Source organism: Equus caballus, chromosome 26 (genome assembly GCF_041296265.1).
Source record: "Equus caballus isolate H_3958 breed thoroughbred chromosome 26, TB-T2T, whole genome shotgun sequence".
Taxonomy (NCBI): domain Eukaryota; kingdom Metazoa; phylum Chordata; class Mammalia; order Perissodactyla; family Equidae; genus Equus; species Equus caballus.
Genome location: NC_091709.1, coordinates 46,446,544 through 46,463,865, shown reverse-complemented (window position 1 = coordinate 46,463,865; position 17,322 = coordinate 46,446,544). Strand labels below are relative to the sequence as shown.

Genomic DNA, 17,322 nt, shown 5'->3' with positions numbered 1-17,322 from the left:
CTGTGAATGTCACCTTATAGGGAAAAAAAGGACTTAGCCGATATGCTGAAATCAAGATGGGAGGTTGTCCTGGACCATTCAGGTGGACCCTAAATGTGATCACAGAGGTCTTTACCAGGGGAGGCAGAGGAGGACTTGACCTCATACAGAGGAGAAGGCCGTGACCCTGGAGGCAGAGATGGAGGGGCAGCTGCAAGCTAAGGGATGCCTGGGCCCCCAGGGGCAGAAGCAGGAAGGCCCCTTTCACTGATTTCAGACTTCCAGCCTCTGGAGCTTCGGGAGAATCCATTTCTGCTGTTTTTAAGCACAGAGGCAACTGACACGGCCCCTAAGAGAAAAGGTGGGCTTCCCGGGACGAGGGATAAGTCAAGCTCCGAGCAGCAGCTGACGCCTGCGATGTCACAGCATGTGGCTGTGCTGGACCTCTAGTCAACTGGCGGGAGAAGCGGAGGGCAGGCCTGGGCCTCCAGCGTCAAGGTGCACGCTCCTTGCTTCCAGGTCTGCTCCGAGCTTCGAATCCCCAGCATGAATACAATTCCTACTTGGTTCTAAGGTCGCCTAGATATTCCTCTGGACGAGCTTCTCTCTCCACACCCCCTGACCACCTGAGAAACAGTCATGGTCAAGGGGAAGAAAGGAAGACCTTCCTGAAAGGCAGGAAGCCTCCTGAGGGGCGTTCTTTTCTCATGTGTTAAAATCCTCTGTTTGTAACCCACGCACCAGTGTTGGTATGAGGGCTCTGTGTTCATTAGCTCACAAGAACCACATATTAACTAGGCTACTTTGTGAGGAAGGTGTTATATCCCCTACTTCAAAAATGGGACAGAGGGGTTGAGTAACTTGCCCAATGTCACACAGCTCCTGAGAAGCAGAGTTGGGATTTGAACCTAGCACACACTTCTCAGGCTGAGGTTCCTGGGGCTGATCTTGGTCCCCCTCCTGGGGGTGCCCCTGCCTCCATGGCCCTAGTCCCACGTAGATGTCCCCTTCCAGCCCAGCGGCACTTCCCTGCCTGCTCAACAGAGTACCACTCTTGGGTGGGCCTGGCAGCTGCGCTTGGCCTTCTGGGGTCTGGGGCGCCGGCCAGCTCTGCCGTGTTAGCCCCTTCTAGCCCCCTGCCCTCCACATCTCGCGGTGGGGCAGTGTCCGGACTGAGATGAAGGGCTTCGCTTCCGGACCCAACGGACTGGGCACCTTCCCCTCCCCGCTCCACATGAGAGGGCACCCTATGAGGGGAACTTAACCTAGGCCGGGAGGTGGGTCGGGGAGGGTGCTCTCCATCCCCCAGCAAACCTAGAGATTGCACGTGGGGCCCATCCCTCCCTGCTCCCCATCCAAGCGGGCGGAGTCAGGATCCTCGTGGGAGCCTCTGGGGGTGGTGCGCAATCCAGGCGTCAACCAATCAGCGCAGCCCCTCCCCTCTCCGCCTGCCCAATCACAGAATCCCGGGATTTGTGGGCGGGGCTGGACCGGGAAGGCTCGGGAGGTGGCCGCCCTCCCTCCGCACCTGCGGGTGATGCTGGGGCTGGCCGCCCCCAAACGCGGTCCTTCTCTACCAGCTGCTGCCGACCCAGGGGGAGAGGATCCAAGACCAACAACATCACGCCCCCTCCAGCCCCTCTGGGTCTCAGCCTGTGCCCCCTCGACTGTACCCCTATACTTTTTCAAGGTGCGCATTGGTTTTCTAGCTCCGGGAATGGGAAGCGTCCTGAGACTCCCTCTCTGAATTAATTTATGCCCACGCCCTGCTCTCCTAGCCAAATCCTACCTTTCCTCCCGGCCCCCACACCGTGCCCCTTTCACGACGCCCTCGCACCCCCAAGTTCAGACTGTCCTGCCCTCACGGGACCCTGGACCCTGAGCCCTGGCCTGGACCCCCGGCCCTGCCCTTCCGGCTAAAAGGGAGGGTGGCCACCTCTTTAAATCCCCCATCCCAGTCCCCTAGCCTGACCAGGGAGGAATGAAGCCCGGCTTCAGGACTGCATGCCCTCCCTGGCCACCGTTTCCCCGGCAGCTCCCACTCTTCCTGCGTACTCTCAGGAGCACGTGTCCCCACCTCCCGGCCCGTCTCTTTCCTTCCTAGTCTTGTTTGTTCGTGTCTGCTCAGGAATGTTAACTTTTACGGGGCAGATAGTCTGTCTTTTTAAGCTTTCTCCTTAGTGCTCACATAGGACCTGGCCAGCACTCGAGCGAGAAATCTTTGTTGGATGAATGACAGCCTGGGGAGGTGACTGGGGCCAGGGAAGCCCCCCTTGGCTTTGCCCTCACCTTACCGACTGCCCTCTTCTGACCCCCAAAGGCCAGCCTCTGCCTCCCCATCAGCCTGGGCAGCAGGACCCACCCCTCCTGCCCGTTCCACCGGACAAGAGCTTCCAGACCTGAGATGGGGTGCCTGGGACCCCAGGCCCTTCCAGGGAGGCCTCTGCAGGGGGGGGGGGCACCCTATTCCCTCGTGGCCCCACCTCCTTCACCTCATTGGCACCTACCCGGCCAGTGCCAGAGGGTGGAGGGGGAGCACTGACTCAGCTGGGCCGAGAGAGGAGGAGTGGGGGGAGCTGGGCGGGGTGGGGAAGGGAGGAGATGGCTCCGAGCAGCCTTTCCCACAAAACAGGGTGCCACGCCCCAGAAGCTTAGAGGAGCAAAGATGAGTGGGTTTCCAGGCGGTGGGCTTCTTAGGGCTTTACTAAGTAAATATGCCGCAGCATGTGGCCCAGGACCCCGTAAAGGACAGGAGAACAAAGTTGTCGGGGGAGACCCAAGGCTGGACTAGAAGGTGGGGCCTGCCTGCCTCCCCTCCTCCCCCACTTCATTCATTCGTTCCTCAGCAGTCCTGCAGCGCTCGCTTTACAGAAGACCTGGAGGTCCCGACACAGCCCCGCCCGCCCGGGGCAGGGGCGCGCGGCCGCATTGGCGGGGCGCAGGGGGCGGGGGGAGCCAGGGCGCTGCGGGGCGCGGACGCCCTGCGCCACCTTGGGGGCATCACTTGGCCCCTCACGGCCCCTGCAGCTGCGCCAGCCCAGCCGCAGCACTCCAGGCCGCCCTCCTCCCCGGTACCATCGCCCTCGCAACGTCCCGGGGCACCTCCGGCGCTCAGGCCCCCGACTGGCCCCGTGGGCCTCGCAGGCTCCCAGCGGCCGAGCTTCCGCCGCGCCGCACCCGCCCGCGGCCGGGGCCCGGGAGGAACTGGGCCGGGGGCGGGGCGCGGCGGCCGGGGCGGGGCCGGGGCCAGCTCTTGCGCCGGGTCCGGCCGAGCGCTCAGTCTCGGCGGGCACGCGGCGGGCGCTGGGCTCCCGCGCCTGGAGGTCTGCCCGGCCCGAGGGCTGCCGCGGCCTGAGGTCTCCCGCGCTCCGAGTTCTCCGCTCCCACCATGTGGCTGAGAAGGTGAGCGCGCGGGCGGACGGGCCGGGCGGGAGCGGCGGGAGCCGCGGGGGCGCCGCGGTCGGGCCGGGGCCGGGGCCCAGCGCGCCCTGCAGTCCGCGGCCGGGGTCCCCGCTCATCTGGCGGGGCGGCGGCGGGGAGTCCGCTCGGAGGGTCGGCCGCCAGGGAGCGGAGCGACATCGGGCGGGACGGGCGGGCGACGCGGTCACCTGCCGGCAGGTGGCATCCGCCCAGGGGAAGGCGCGGGGAGGGCCGGGCCGTGGGGGTGGACCGCAGGGCGTGGGTGTGCTTGGGGGCGGGGTCCCTGAGAAGGGAAGGGAAAGAGCGAAAGCTGGAAGGAGGCTAGACGCACCGCACACATGCTCACTACCCCCTCCGCCCCCCCGCCCTCCGCCCCCGCCCCCCCCTCGGCCCCCACCTCCCCCCTGCTCATCTGGGATTCCCCCCTCCCGCATCAGCAGAGCCGAACTGCCTGGGCCAGCCCAGGGCTCCTGGCTTCCTCCCGGCCTGAGGGGGTGGTTGACGGCTTTGCTCCCAACGTTTTGCCAAAATATCCCCTTCAGGGCATGTTGTAGGGGGGACAGCCTGTGTCCCCCTTGATGAGCTGGTGAGGCACTCCATCCCTATGTGTCCCACCCACACAGCCCAAAAGCCTGCCCACACTTGGGTTCCCATGCCCAGTCTTCCCAGTTAGAAATAGAGGTAGTTAACACTGTTCCCTAAGAGAGGAAAATAAAACTACTAGACTATCACAGCCGTCCACACCCAGAGCCAGGGGCAGGGGCCTGGGTAGTGGGGGCCAGGGTGGAGGGTGGGACGGGGCCAGACATGACAGCAGGGTGGGAGGAGGGCCAAAGGGGCGGTACCTGGGGAGCAGCCAAACTGTTCTCCCCTGCTAGAGCCCAGAGCAGATGCTGGTGCCCTCCAGAAAGCCCCCAGAGGCCCTGAAGGGCACGTGCTCCCTGGACCCTGACCAGAGACACAGTGGGCCTGGTGAGCACCCACTGGGTGGGCGCCATAGGAGACCAAAGCCGGCCACAGAAGGGTTTTCACAGCTTTGTATTTTGGAAGGTTGCTCTGGCTGTGGGAAAGACGGCTGGTGGGGTTAAGACTAGGTGGAGGTTTTGGAAGCCATCCCTTCAAGCAGAAATGGTGGCCCCAACGGGGACAGTGAGAGAGGCCACGCCCACTGGCAGGCTGTGGCCTCTCTGGTGTGTGGGCGACCCCCTGGTGGCCCTGCTTGGCATAGGCAGGACAGCAGTGCATGCCTGAGGTTGCCTGCATGGGATGTGCCTCCATGCAGACTCACATGACAGCTGTGGGGGCAGAGCAAGGTTTCTGTGGGTCCAGAGCTCAGGGGACATGGCATCCTGGGAGGCCTGCTGGAGGGGCTGGCTAGGCGGAGGCATGCAGGGCGCAGAGCCTCCCAAACTGAGGCTGCTAGGAGCCTGGGAAGTCACGAGAGGGGTTTGCTGGCCTCCGGCAGCTCGGGAGGAGCCGTCAGCTTGGGTTTCAGAATGATCGTGTTCCTCCAGAGGGTAGTCCTGCAGCTCACCTGCCCCTGCCATCGGGTGTCTTAGATCTTCTCTGACTCTCCAAATTTAGATGAAGCTTTTGATATAAATACCTTGAAAGTGTTTTTTCCCGATTTTATAGAGTTTCTTGGAATGCATCCCCTGTGAGGCTGGGCCACCAGGGAGTGGAAGGCCATGGCCGCCTTTTATCATCACACTCTCATCATTGTTTTACAGGGGGTGGGGGCTGCTTAACTCAGGAGCTGGCCTGGTGCAGGGCTGCCAGCCCCTAGGGACATGCTGTGCCGGGCCGGGAGGACGTGGTCCTGGCTCCCTTCCCTCAGCTCCCAGGGGGCCTAGGCCGAGGGGCTGGCTGGCTGTGGATGTGTCACATTTCCGTGTGGGTGGACCCGGCTCCTGCCCGAGAGCAGCAGCCTGCCAGTGGGACTCATCTGCGTTTCTGGTTGTTTCTTCCAGTCTCAGACTGCTGCTACTGCTGTTCAGCGGCCTGCAAGCCGGTAAGTTCAGACAGAGCTCTTCCTGGGTGTGAGCAGCAGCGAGACAGCTTTCCAGGCCTTCCAGTCTGAGCAGTGGGGACCACAGGATGCTGACGTCAGCAGGCTCCTCACCACAGGGCCCTTAGGAAACAGCCGGGCCCCCAGCTCCGGGGTGACGTGGGGGACTGAAGGCCACAAAGGGGAAGGCTGTCCAGACCCGGGAGTCCTGTTTTATGTTGTGTTTGGCGTAGGTAGAATGCACTTCCTCCCACGCGTGTCAGCCCCTCCGCTTTGCAGATGAGCCAGGAGCCCGGGGCTTCCTGTTTCTCCCGGCACCTTCGTCCCAGTCAGCCCTGGGGAGCCCCCAAAGCCACCAGCTTCCAGAAGAGCACAGAGCAGGGATGCGGCACTGCAGCCGAGACCCAGGCCTTGCGGGGCCCTCCATCCCTGAGGGTGGCAGGGTCAGGGGACACGGCCACCTTCCCTGCAGGCATTTAAGTGGCTGTGCGATGGTCAAACCACTGATACGTTACATGAGCCTTTTCAGACGTAGTGCAGACGGCATTATAATGCTGTTGTTGAGAAACTGATGTTTTCTTTCAAACGCTGAACTTTAAAGAAAACCTTTTTATTTTGAATTCAATCTAAACTCCCAAGAAATAGCAAAAATAGTGCAGAGGGGCCCAGGCCCCCACTTCTCCCAATGCTAGCCTCCTACATACAATAGGAAATAACATCGGACGATACGTTGGGGCAGCTTATTGTAGGTGTCTGAATTTCTAAAATATGATTGCATTGCTACGTGTATTTTTTTCCCCCTTCCCAGAGCCTCAGTACATAGTTGTCTATCCAAGTTGTGTGTCTTTCTAGTCCTTCTATGTGGGCCCTGGCCACAGCATGGCCACTGACAAATGAGTGGTGTGGTTCTGTGCTCAGGAACTAAACCCAGGCCACCAAAGTGGACTGTGATGGAACTTTAAGCACGAGGCCGTCAGGGCCGGCTCCCTGTGTGCGTCTTTATACATTCCTTTTCTACAGAAATGAGTCAGACTTAGTGGTTGAGTCTTGCAACCAAGAAGCTACCTACCCCACCCCTGTAGAGTGAGTTTGAAGCCAGGAGCCACCCTCGGAAAGCAAATTTTGTACTTTTTGAATCGTTGCAGATGTTCAAGAAAAAGAAGTCAGAGCGATGGTCGGCAGCAATGTCAATCTCACCTGCATTTACCCAGAAAAAAACAGCTTTGATTTAAGTGACCTTTTTGTTTATTGGCAAATCAGTGTCCCTGGCCAACAGGAAACCGTGGTCGCTTACTACCTCTCTGGGAACAGCTCCACCGGCCACCACGATGACCACTACCGGCACCGGGCCCGGCTGTCGCTGGAAGGCATGAAACAGGGAGACTTCTCTCTGCTTTTGTCCAATGTCACCCCCCAAGATGCCCAGAAGTTTAAATGCCTGGTGTTCAGGAAATCCTTAGGACCGATGGAGATTTTGCAAGTTGTGATCACGCTGAACGTGGCAGGTAAGGCCGTGCAGCTGACAGAACGGATTTCATCCCAGCCTTACGTCCTGGAAAAAGATTCCTAAGACCCTTTTTCTGGCTCAGTCACCTGTTTTTTCCCATAAAGAAAATCCTATCTCTCGTAGTGGGCTTCTGCTGAACCGTGTGTGAAGGTGAACTGGTTAAAAAATTGTTCGGCTCATAAGCGAGGTTTCCGTAACCTCAGGCGGCCTGTTTCAGAAGAAGCCCTCATCTGGCTATCTTTGCCTCCAACTCTCCAATTCAACTCCAACTGGATTTTTTTTTAATGAAATTGGGAGAGAGCGCGCTATAAGGCACTAAATGAGATCAGAATTTAGGAAGAAAGTTAAAGTTGCTCAGCCTGCTTGCTCGGGGCCCAGTGCAGAGGAGAGACGGGCTGTGTCTGTTTCAGATGAATTACAGAGTCTCCGTGTCACTAGATTCAGATGAGGCCGACCTTCTTGGAGAGGGAAGCAGCTTCCAGTCACTGCCCTCCAGGCTCAGGAGCCTCTTGCTGAGGGTGAAGGGGGGGACTCCAATGGCCTGTGCCCACTGCCCAGACCACAGCCCTGGTCCTGCCTCTCCACCAGGGTCAGGGGCACAACGGGCCACCTCCCTGTAGCCTGGCCTTCGGTGCCGTCTACCCCTCCATTTCTGACCTTCACAACCTGGGGTCCCTCACTGCCCGTTTCTCTCCCCTGCAGCCAACTACAGCATGCCCGTGGTCAGCATCCCCAGCGCCCCCTCCCAGGACAAGGAGCTCACCTTTACGTGCACGTCTACAAATGGCTATCCAAGGCCGAATGTCTACTGGATCAACAAGACGGACAACAGCCTGCTGGACGAGGCCCTGCAGAACAACACGGTCTCCTTGAACGAGAGGGGCTTGTACGATGTGGTCAGCATCCTGAAGATCCAGTGGAGCCCCAACGTGAACGTCGGCTGCTGCATAGAGAACGTGCTTCTGCACCAAAACCTGACCGTCAGCAGCCAGACAGGTGAGGTCCCCGGGGTCTGCACCGCCGCTGCTGAGACGACAGGTGGAAGTGGGAGGCGAGGGGCCTCTGGGATGGAGTCTGTGGGCCCCGCCTGCTGCAGCAAGGGGGTGCCGCCAGCAGGACCCTCACATAACCTCTCCTGCACTGCAGGTGGGATGTAAAATGGTGCGGCCGCTGGGGAGGACAGTCTGGCAGCTCCTCAAAAGTTAAATGTAGGGTTTCCATGTGATTCAGCAATCCCACTCCTAGGTGTGTGCCTCAGAGAATTGAAAACGAGACCCAAACAAATGCTTGTACGTGAGCACTCATGGCAGCACCATTCACAATCGCCAAAAGGTGGAAAGAAGCCGTGCCCGGGGTCGGGTAAAGGAGTAAACACAATGTGGTCCGTCCACGTGGTGGAATAGCGTTCAGCCGCAGAAAGGAATGCAGGGCAGACACACGCCACAACGTGGACGAACCGTGAAAACATTGTCCTAGTCAGAGCAGCCAGACGCAGAGGTCCCACATCGTGATTCCTTTGATGTGAAGTGTTCCGAGTAGGTAAACCCGTACAGACAGAAAGCCTCTTAGAGGTGGCCGGGGGCTGGGGGCGGGGGCGGGGAGTGACTGCTGATGAGTGTGGAGGTTCCTTTTGGGGTGATGAAAAGTTCTGGAACTAGGCAATGGTTATGGGTGCACTACACTGTGAATGTACTAAACGCCACTCAATTTTCGCTTTAAAAAGGTGAATTTTATGTGAATTCCACCTTGATTTTTTTTTTTTTAAAAGCCAGCAATAAAGCTAGAAAAAAATTAAATTCGGTTAAATTTTAAAACTCAGATGAGTCTGATGCTGCACACCCCTCCCCAGGCGTGGAGGTTTAGGCTGGGATCACAGCCACACAGGCAGGTGGGGAGACTGAGACCCCTGGAGAGATGAAGGCTCCCCCTGAAGTGAGAACCCTTCTCCGTTTTGGGGTTCACAGCGTGATGCCAGGGCAGCTCTTTGGAATGGCTATGTCCAGTGCTCCCTTCTTCAGGATGGAAAGAGACCCCCTTCCTCCTTCCCCTTTAAGTCTTGGGTTGTTTTCCTCTTTCTCATAGAAATGCTCACTGGGACCAAGGACAGCATCACAGAGAAACCCACCGAGACCCACGAGGAGAGAAACAGAGCCCTGTTCAGCGTCCTGGCCATCCTGGCCCTGGCCGTGGCTGTGGCCGTGGCCACAGGCTGGATGTGCAGGAGCAGGTGCCCCGGCAGAAGCGGCACAGGTACCCGACGGGCGCGTGAGGTAGATGGCGGATGTTTCTTCTGTCAGTGTGAGCGTTTGCCTCTTTCAAAGCAAAGCCCTGTTTACAAGCTCCTCAAGATGCTGCTTTCTTACGAAGGCAGTTTTAACGGCGTTAACATTCGTGAGCGTCAGCAGCCCCCTAGCTCCAGGATGTGGCTTGGAAGCCCTGACGCCTCAGGCTGCACATTCCTGAAACGGCCTGGCTTCCAGGGGTGGGATGGGAATGACGGACTCCGACTTTAGACGTGAGGACGCACTTCATTGCTGTGGGAGCTGAGCTGCCGTCAATCCTAACAAAGGCTGTCTGTCCAACCCCAGCCAAACCCAAAGACAGATCCATTGAGTCTGGGTTTTGATTGTAAACCAAAGTAGCGGAACTCACAGTGGAGGCAGAAGAGCCCAGAATGTGGACACGGTGACGACCCCGTGTCACAAGACAGGCCTGCAGGGCCGGCCTGGGGGCAGAGGTCGGTGGGCATCCCCAAGGGTCCTAATACAAAGTAGGGCTCTTCCTGGGCCCCTGGGAGGGTGGGGACAAGGGCAGCACCCGGATAAATGGACCAGTTGCTGCTGGATTGAGGTAGCTCACCGCTGGAGCCCTCCCCAATGGAAGGAAGTTTCCACGTCCCGTCCTGGAGTTTCCAGTGTGTTGCCAATTCCATCATCCCAGAAATACTTCCCCCACCCTCGGCCCCACTGCCAATCTGGCCAGGCCGCAGAGTGTCTTAAAGGGTCTCCCTGCACTGGGGGCGCTGGGGTCTTTAGAGGGGCCCCTCCCTGCCTTTGCTGCCCATCCTGAGCATTTGTGGTTTGCTCTGCAGGTGCCTGGCAGCGGGGCCCAGGCAGGAGCTCACCGGTGAGTTTGCCAAGAGGGGAGGAGGCTTGTGGAGAAAGCGGGCTGGTTACGGGGCCCCGGCCAGCCTGGCTGTTGGCTTCCTCTGCTGTTTGCCTTTTGGCACGAGCAATACTTGATGACCAGGAAATAGATGTTTCCATTTTCAGAGACTCGGTGAAACCCCCAGTGAGGCTTAGGGTATTTCCTGCTGGCTCCCTTTGGCATGGGTCCTGTCCTTGTGTATACTCACTGACATACAGACATTCCGAACACACACAGAGCCTGGGACGCTGACCCCCGGGCACCTCCACCCAGCTTCCATTCTCCATCCTCACTGCCTCCGTGCGCCCCTCCCTGCAGGGGACTCCAGCGAGTCCAGATACCACGTCCTTGTAATAGAGCAGTTAGCTGGTGTCTCCTGGCAGAGGCACGCACCCCACAGTCCTGGGAGCAAAGGTCGATGTGATTCTCATCCTGATTTGGGGAAACATTCACACGGGGTCCCCGGTTTCCAGCAGCAGGTGTCTTGGGCTTCTAGGGGCCAGGGCTTTGCAGTCAGGCTGGTCCGGCTCCACTCCTTAGGCAAGTGACCGCACCTCTCTGAGCCCCATTTCTCCACCTATGAGCAGGAGTCCTCCTGGGGAGGGGGGTCCTGAGGTGTGCACAACCTGCAGCACAGTGCCTGGCCCACAGCACCCACCACAAGTGGTCCCACCTGTGCAGCTAGGTCACACTGGCTGACTTGCTGCGGGAGATGCACTCCCCAGCCCGCGTGAGCCCATTTTGGGTGACTCTGGGGCACGGCTCGCTCAGACATCTGGGCTGGCCTGTTCCTGCAGAGTCAGGCGCTGTGCACTGCTCACAGGCAGCTGCTTCTGAGGCTTCAGCCTCGGTTTTCACCGTCCTGAGTCCTGAGAACCCCACCTCTGCCCCCCAAACAGAGGTGAGCAGGCCCAGGGCTCATCTGTCTCCCTTCTTCTCTCCTTCCAAGACCGCGTGTGATGAGAACTCACCCCCCGAGATGTGGACAGGGCTTCTGTGAGATGCCACGGGGGGACGTCGGACGGCAGCTTGAGAATTGACTCGGGTGGCTGGTGACAAAAGGGGACTTCATGGACCTGGAGCCTCTGCGGCCTGGAGGGGACATGCAGGGGCTTCTCCTGGAAGGACCACGCCTGAGCGCAGGGGGGACATGCTGCATAGTGTCCTGATACCGGAATGAGACCCTTTCTAAAGGGTCCACAGCTCTGGGACACGCATGTCCCAAGGGAGTGGGCTCCTCGCCTTCGCTGCTGAACCCAGAAGGGGAAAGGGGCCTGGGACGGCTCCTCCCCACAAGCCGTGAAACTCTTCTCAGGATCCCAGACACGGCCAGGGGACAGGGGTTTCTGAGACCGGAGGAAGCACGTCCCGTTTGCAAAGAAGAATAGGGGCACCCACCCTCTTCCAGGACGACTTCCGCTGGGTGGAGGTCACTCGGGCATTTTGGGAGACGGAAATGCAGGGGCTCACTGCGATTCTGCCATGAGGACCCCACCCCACCCTGAGGGCAGGACCCACGTGTCTGTGCACGTGGGTGTGTCGCAAATGCAGGAAATGGTCAACACCGAAAAACCCCTGGAAGACTCCCCCGGAATTCACTGGGAACTTGTTGGTTTTGGTCAAAAGCTAGGTTTCCCTCCTAAAAAGCACAATGAGGTTTCTCGAGAAGAGAGTCTGCCGCCAGGCCCCACGTACATGGGACACAGGAGCCTCTCGGGCGCTCGGCTCTGCTGCGGGAGAAGCAGAAACACTGCCCGGACGGGACCGAGGACACGCATCTCCAGGGGACACGGGCTTGGACATGTGACCATCAATGTCCTTCAGGGTGGCCACGATGTGGCTGGAGAGGGCACGCCCCCAGCGGCCTCTCAGAGTGAGTCAGTAGGTCCTCCCGAGCGCGGGGCGGGCAGCTCCTTGCCACTCTCTGCGCTGGTCGCCCACAGCCCCCCGCGTGACCTCCTTCCAAAACCTGCACGGTCGAATGGTGGCCTCTGACTCAAATGCCGGGGTCCTCGGAGCCCAGCAGGCCCCCCAGGTGATGGGAGCTGGACAGTGGCCCAAGTCCACACAGGTGTGCGGCCCGTGGCCCTGACCCTCCCCGGGCAGTTTCCATGTTGGTGCCTAGAGTGGACCTAGTAGTTTGACCTTTCCAGCAGGTTCTGCAGAGGAGGCTCTGGGTACCCAGGTGTGCAGCCCCAGGGGAATGGGGCCTATTGTTCCGCCCGGGGTCAGGCAGCACTGACACCATGTAAGGCGTACATCCTAGACCCAGATTTGGAGCCAAAGTGAGGACGGGCGTCCATGGGGAAGCGGAGTTCAATACTGCTACAGGAAATTGTCTATCTGTTTTTGTACCAGAAAGCCCTCACACGGCTTTTAGATGAGTGTGATGAGGGAGGTACCCAGACTTTTAACGTGAAAGCATTAGAAGACTCTCGTTGTTTCTAAAAGGACAGAAATGTTGCCAACTGGCATCTGGAGCGAAGAAGCCCAAGGAGCCGCTTGGGGTGCCTGACGCCAGGACACACGCCCCACCCCACCCCAAGCCTGGGCCGAGGGTCCTGCACCACCCTGCAGCCTCAAGGCCTGGCCTGCCATCCCCCGCAGACCCTGAGCGGCCCCTGGAGACCCTTGGGGTGGCTGAGGCCGTGCTCTCCACACTGAGTCATCATCTTCCCGCTGGTCCCAACGGACCCTCGTGGCCTGGCTCCCCCTCCCTCACTGCTCCAGCGTGCCCCTCCAGGGGCCTCGGGTCTGGGGAAGACGGGCGTGCCTCTAGAGGGGACCGAAATGCACTTTGGTGTCTGCGAGGCTTACACAGGTACCCCTCGCCCTTCCAGCCTGAGTAACCGCTGTTCACTCCATATGCTGTGTTGCAGGCAGGCTGAATGCCAGTATTTTGACATCTGTTTCAGAAAACTGACATAAGCAAATACAGGTATAAGCTGTGCCTGTGTCCAGTGGCTTCAGTCAGCACAGCGGGTGGTGCCCGGTCATCTCGGTTCATCCTCACTACTGGTCTGGGGCACCTGCCTCTGCCCCAGTGGTTCTCACCCAGAGGCGGTTCTGTCGTCCAGGGGACGCTGGGCAAGTCTGAGACATTTTGGGTTGTCCCATTTGGGGGTCGCTGCTGACCTCCACTGGGTAGAGGCCGCTGGCACAGGATGGCCCATGGCAGAGAAGCATGCCACCCACAAGTCGGTGGTCCCAGGGTGAGGGCACTTGCCCATGGGGGGCAGGGCGAGTGGATCTCCTCCCTCCTGTCCCCGTTGCTCTGGGCCTCGGGAGCACTGCCGCCTGACACGGTGGTTCCTGCCCACGGCTGGCTGTGGCACAGGAGAGGTGACTCATGGTTGACAGGGCCAGGCCTGGGATGTTCCGGGTCAGGGTCGTCAGCCTCCTTCCCACCCAGCACAGCCCCTGGGTCTGACACCCTCGGTCAGAGGCTGGAGCCCACTGTCCTCCTCCATGTCCTCCCTGTCCCCACCCCACCACTCGGGCTGTGGTCCGAGCACCGGGCTCCACCCTGAGAGTGTGATTCATCGCCACATGTTCTGGGGCCTCCTGACCCCGAGGTCAGCCTGGAGCAGGTGCCCAAGGCTGCCGCGTCACACCCGAGTGGGGGTTCCCCAGGCAGGGACGGGGCTGTGAGGGGGGGGCGTGGTCGCCCAAAAGGCAGTGGGGTCTGTGCTCCGAGAGGCAGCGGGGTGACCTGGGGAACCGAGGACTGATGAAGGAGCAGTTTCCCAGAGAGCACACTGCCACACGTGTGGTTCAAAATGTCCCAAATGAGTGGACCCAGGTGCGGGACGGGGGGACAGTGAAGACCCCTGCTCTCAGCAGACCCAGGGAGGGCCCCCCGCCGACATCTCCCTGAACCCAAAAAAACCACCATGAGGGGACAGGAGCAGACACCACAACTCAGCAAATGCTACGCAGAAGGCTGCTGGGCCCAGGAGCCCAGGGCCCCGGACAGGGAGGGCGTGTGTGCCATGTGTGCAGTGACGGGGCCTGGCAGGGCGCTGGGGACACACCCGCTGCAGAGGCCGTGAGCCGCGAGGGCCCTGGGCTGCCCAGAAAGCCAGGAACCCACTCTGTCACAGTCTGGAGGCTGGAGGTCCAAGGTCAAGGTGTCGGTGGGGCTGGTTCCCTCTGGGGTGGACACCCTGAGGGAGGGAGGACCCTGCCGTGTCTCAGGCAGCTTCTGGTGGCTCCAAGTGACCTTTGGCGTGGGGCTACACCCCTCGGTCTCTGTGCTGTCCTCCGTCTGTGTCCTCTCCTCCTCTTACAGGACACCAGTCATTGGATTCAGGGCCCACCCTGACACAGGGTGACCTCCCCATAACTAATTACATCTGCAGGGATCCTATTTCTAAACACGGCCACGTTCGGAGTTTCCAGGACACTGTTCAGCCACAGCTTGCAGGCACTGTGCCGCCCTGCCGGGTTCGCCCTCGTTGATGACTGTGCACGGACACAGCCCTATTCACGCCTCCCCTCCAGGGAGCACCCACCACGTGAACCCAGCCCACCCCTGCTAGTCAGGTCCTGCCCCTGCGGGAGCATCTCCCCACGCAGTATCCCAGCAGGAGACTGCGGTTCCCGCTGCACTGGCCACTGGCCCTGCTGCCCCGTGTCAGCCTCACCGTGACCCCAGCTGCCCCGGCTCTTAGCCAGCCTTGAACCTGTGGGACTTGGGTCGGGCTGGAGTCAACACCCGAGCATGTGACGGTGAGGAGAGGAGGCAGGCTCTGCCCGCCCACTGGCGCCGCAGCTGGGGAGGGGCAGCCCCGGGGAACCCCACCTTCCTCTGGGCCTTCCTTGGGGCCCGCGCCCCCTCCCCACTGGGTCAGACCCCTTCAGGTGCATGGGCAGCCCCCTAAAGGATGTGCCCTCTGGACGCGGCCTGTCTTCAGTCTCAGGAAGGCCAGGCGTGGGCCAAGTCGAGGCTGGAGGAAGCCGGGGGTGGAGGACAAGGCTGGGGGATGGGGGAGTTCTTAGAAAGAGAGGTGGCCGACCCTGAAGGTGTGATGGGGAAGATGCAGTGTGTGGCCAGGGCTGCCAGGCAGGGGCCCCATGAGAACAACAGGGTTCAGGCCCAGGACTCGCCAGGCTCTGGAGGACCGAGGTCCGGCAATTGCCGTTTAGCCCCAACATCAGGCACTGTGTCCTCAGTGGCTTCCTCGCCCCTCCCCGTCAGCCAGGCCGGGGCATCGCTGCGAATGCCCCTGCCCTGCAGGGCCCCGGTGCCTGCTGACAGGGAGCACGATCCGTGCAGACCGGCCGTCTCCTTGGCCCAGAGAGAAAAGTCGCCAATGAAGATTTCAGTCCAGACTCCAGAATCAAGAAGCATGAGAGCCCCACTTTAGATTACAGGGGAAAAGGTTACTTAAAAAAAAAATCACTTCCTAGAAAAGAGGGTGGCAGAAATTGTAGCATCTGAACCTAGCCTTTTTCCCTCACCTAGCCGCGAGCGATGCGTGGCACGCCAACAAGATCCAGGGCCTGTCTCGGGGAACAGGCCTGGCCGGGAAGAAGGCAGCCAGGGTCTGGCGTGTCCCGACTTCCAAGATACTGCAATTCGTTTTCTGGAAGTGGTGCAGTCCATGTAAGGGACACCAGGACAGGCCATCAGCTTTGAGGGGCCCGGGGCCCTCTCGCCTTGAGGGATGGTGTCAGCGAGCATGATACGCAGGGGGATGGGGCAGGATCCCACAGGAAGGTACGGAGTCCTCCGACCCTGCTCACCCCTGCCCAGGAGCCTGCACCCAAGATCGGGAGGGACTTTCCACATCTGCCCTCCACTACTCGACCTGCTGGGGCTGTTTGCACAAGGGTGTGCGGCATCTCAGACTTCTGGGAAAATGTTCCGTTTATTCCTGGCCTGCAGTCATGATCCCGGAGCCCCCTGCTTTTCTTTCATAACTGATGGAGTTCTCTGCTCGACTTCCAATAAAACCTCCAAATTTGAAAAAGATCACTTCCTGTGAGTCTAAGCACACTCTTTCAGGAAGGAATAGAGCTTATGTCACCTCCTAAATTTAATTTGTCCCTTGAGGGGGCCAGATGGGAATGGGCCAATGAGGGGGCAGCGCTGTCCAGGGTCAGGAACGGGGGTCAGGGACTGACTGGGAAAAGCTGCACTTCATGCCTTGAAGGACAGTGAGATCCCATGAACTTGGGAAGGATTGTCCATAAAACATTACCTAATGATGGAAGACACCCAGGAATGCCTTACCCGCTGTGAGAGAATAAAGCACCCAGGACGGATGCGGCGGGTCCTGGGGGCTGGTCTGCAACAGGCTTTAACCATCGGGCACATTCCCTGTGGCCAGGGGCATCCTTGACAAAGTCGGCCAAAAGCCGCAGGGAGAATTGCAATAAAACCCAGCCCAGTTAGAGGAAAAAGCAACAGATTTTTAGTTAAAATTACCTCCCTGAATTTCCTGTCTGCCTGTAGGGTCTGAAAGAGGAAGTAACACTTTCATAGCCCCAGAAGTCAAGTCAGAAAGGCCCCTTGGAAGCACATAGGATTTCCCAGAGCCAGCCCGGCACTCCCTCGAGACCAGGGAGAAATGTGGGCGCTCCCTGGTTCCTGCAAAGGTATGAGGGCAGCTTGGCGGCCACCGCTCGGGGCCAGGGCCTGAGGTAGGGGTGCCAGCCAGGCCCCTCTACCCACTGTGTGCTCGGCCAAGTGACTCAGCCCCTTTGTGCAAAACGCAGGTGTGCCCCGTGCTCTGCCCAGCTCGGGGGTCTCTGTGAGGACAGCATGAGAAAGGGTGCATGGTGTGTTGGAAAATGACAGGATGCTATTAGGATGTTAGGTCTGCCTTTGACACTGCTGTCCTTCTCCTGACCAGGAGCTTTCTCTGCAGGGCTAGGGCCTGCCGTCTATGAAAAGGGGCAGCATTTTCCCATACTGGACTGTGCTCCCCCCGTGGAGACAGGAACAGGTCTGCCCCAAGCCTCCAGCTGTCGTGGGGCTGGAGCAGGAGGTTGGTGGGGGAAGGACCTTGGAGGCCCGGCCCACAGAGGCAGACCCCTCTAATCAGAGTGAGGAGTGACTGTCCCTGTTGGCCCCTGGGATCCGCTCCATGCGTGCAGCTCAAGTGAAACAGGGACTCGCGTTCCCAGAGATGTGCCCAAGTCACGGCTTTCAGCCCCTCCGAGCTTCCCAGAGAGGCTGCAAGGTGTCCCATACGAGGGTGAGACCAACGAGGTCAGGGGAAGGGGCGTCAGGTCCCTCCTGGACCCCTGCCCA

The 17,322-nt window shown here is 59.8% G+C and overlaps 1 protein-coding gene across 4 annotated transcripts; it reads left to right on the top strand.

The window, feature by feature from the left end:
- The first annotated feature begins 3,196 nt into the window (after positions 1 to 3,196).
- Positions 3,197 to 13,011, top strand: ICOSLG (inducible T cell costimulator ligand). 4 transcript variants are annotated; one of them, XM_023630269.2, is made up of 7 exons: positions 3,202 to 3,381; positions 5,370 to 5,410; positions 6,553 to 6,912; positions 7,617 to 7,910; positions 8,997 to 9,164; positions 10,006 to 10,040; positions 11,011 to 13,011. In XM_023630269.2, the coding sequence occupies exons 1-7, from the start codon at positions 3,368 to 3,370 to the stop codon at positions 11,059 to 11,061; spliced, it is 963 nt and encodes a 320-aa protein (XP_023486037.1). In that variant the 5' UTR covers positions 3,202 to 3,367; the 3' UTR covers positions 11,062 to 13,011. The 4 variants fall into 4 exon arrangements, with proteins under 4 accessions (XP_023486039.1, XP_023486037.1, XP_023486036.1 ...); XM_023630268.2 differs by having other exon boundaries at positions 8,997 to 9,184; XM_023630271.2 differs by lacking the exon at positions 10,006 to 10,040 and having other exon boundaries at positions 3,197 to 3,381.
- The last annotated feature ends 4,311 nt before the right edge of the window (positions 13,012 to 17,322 follow it).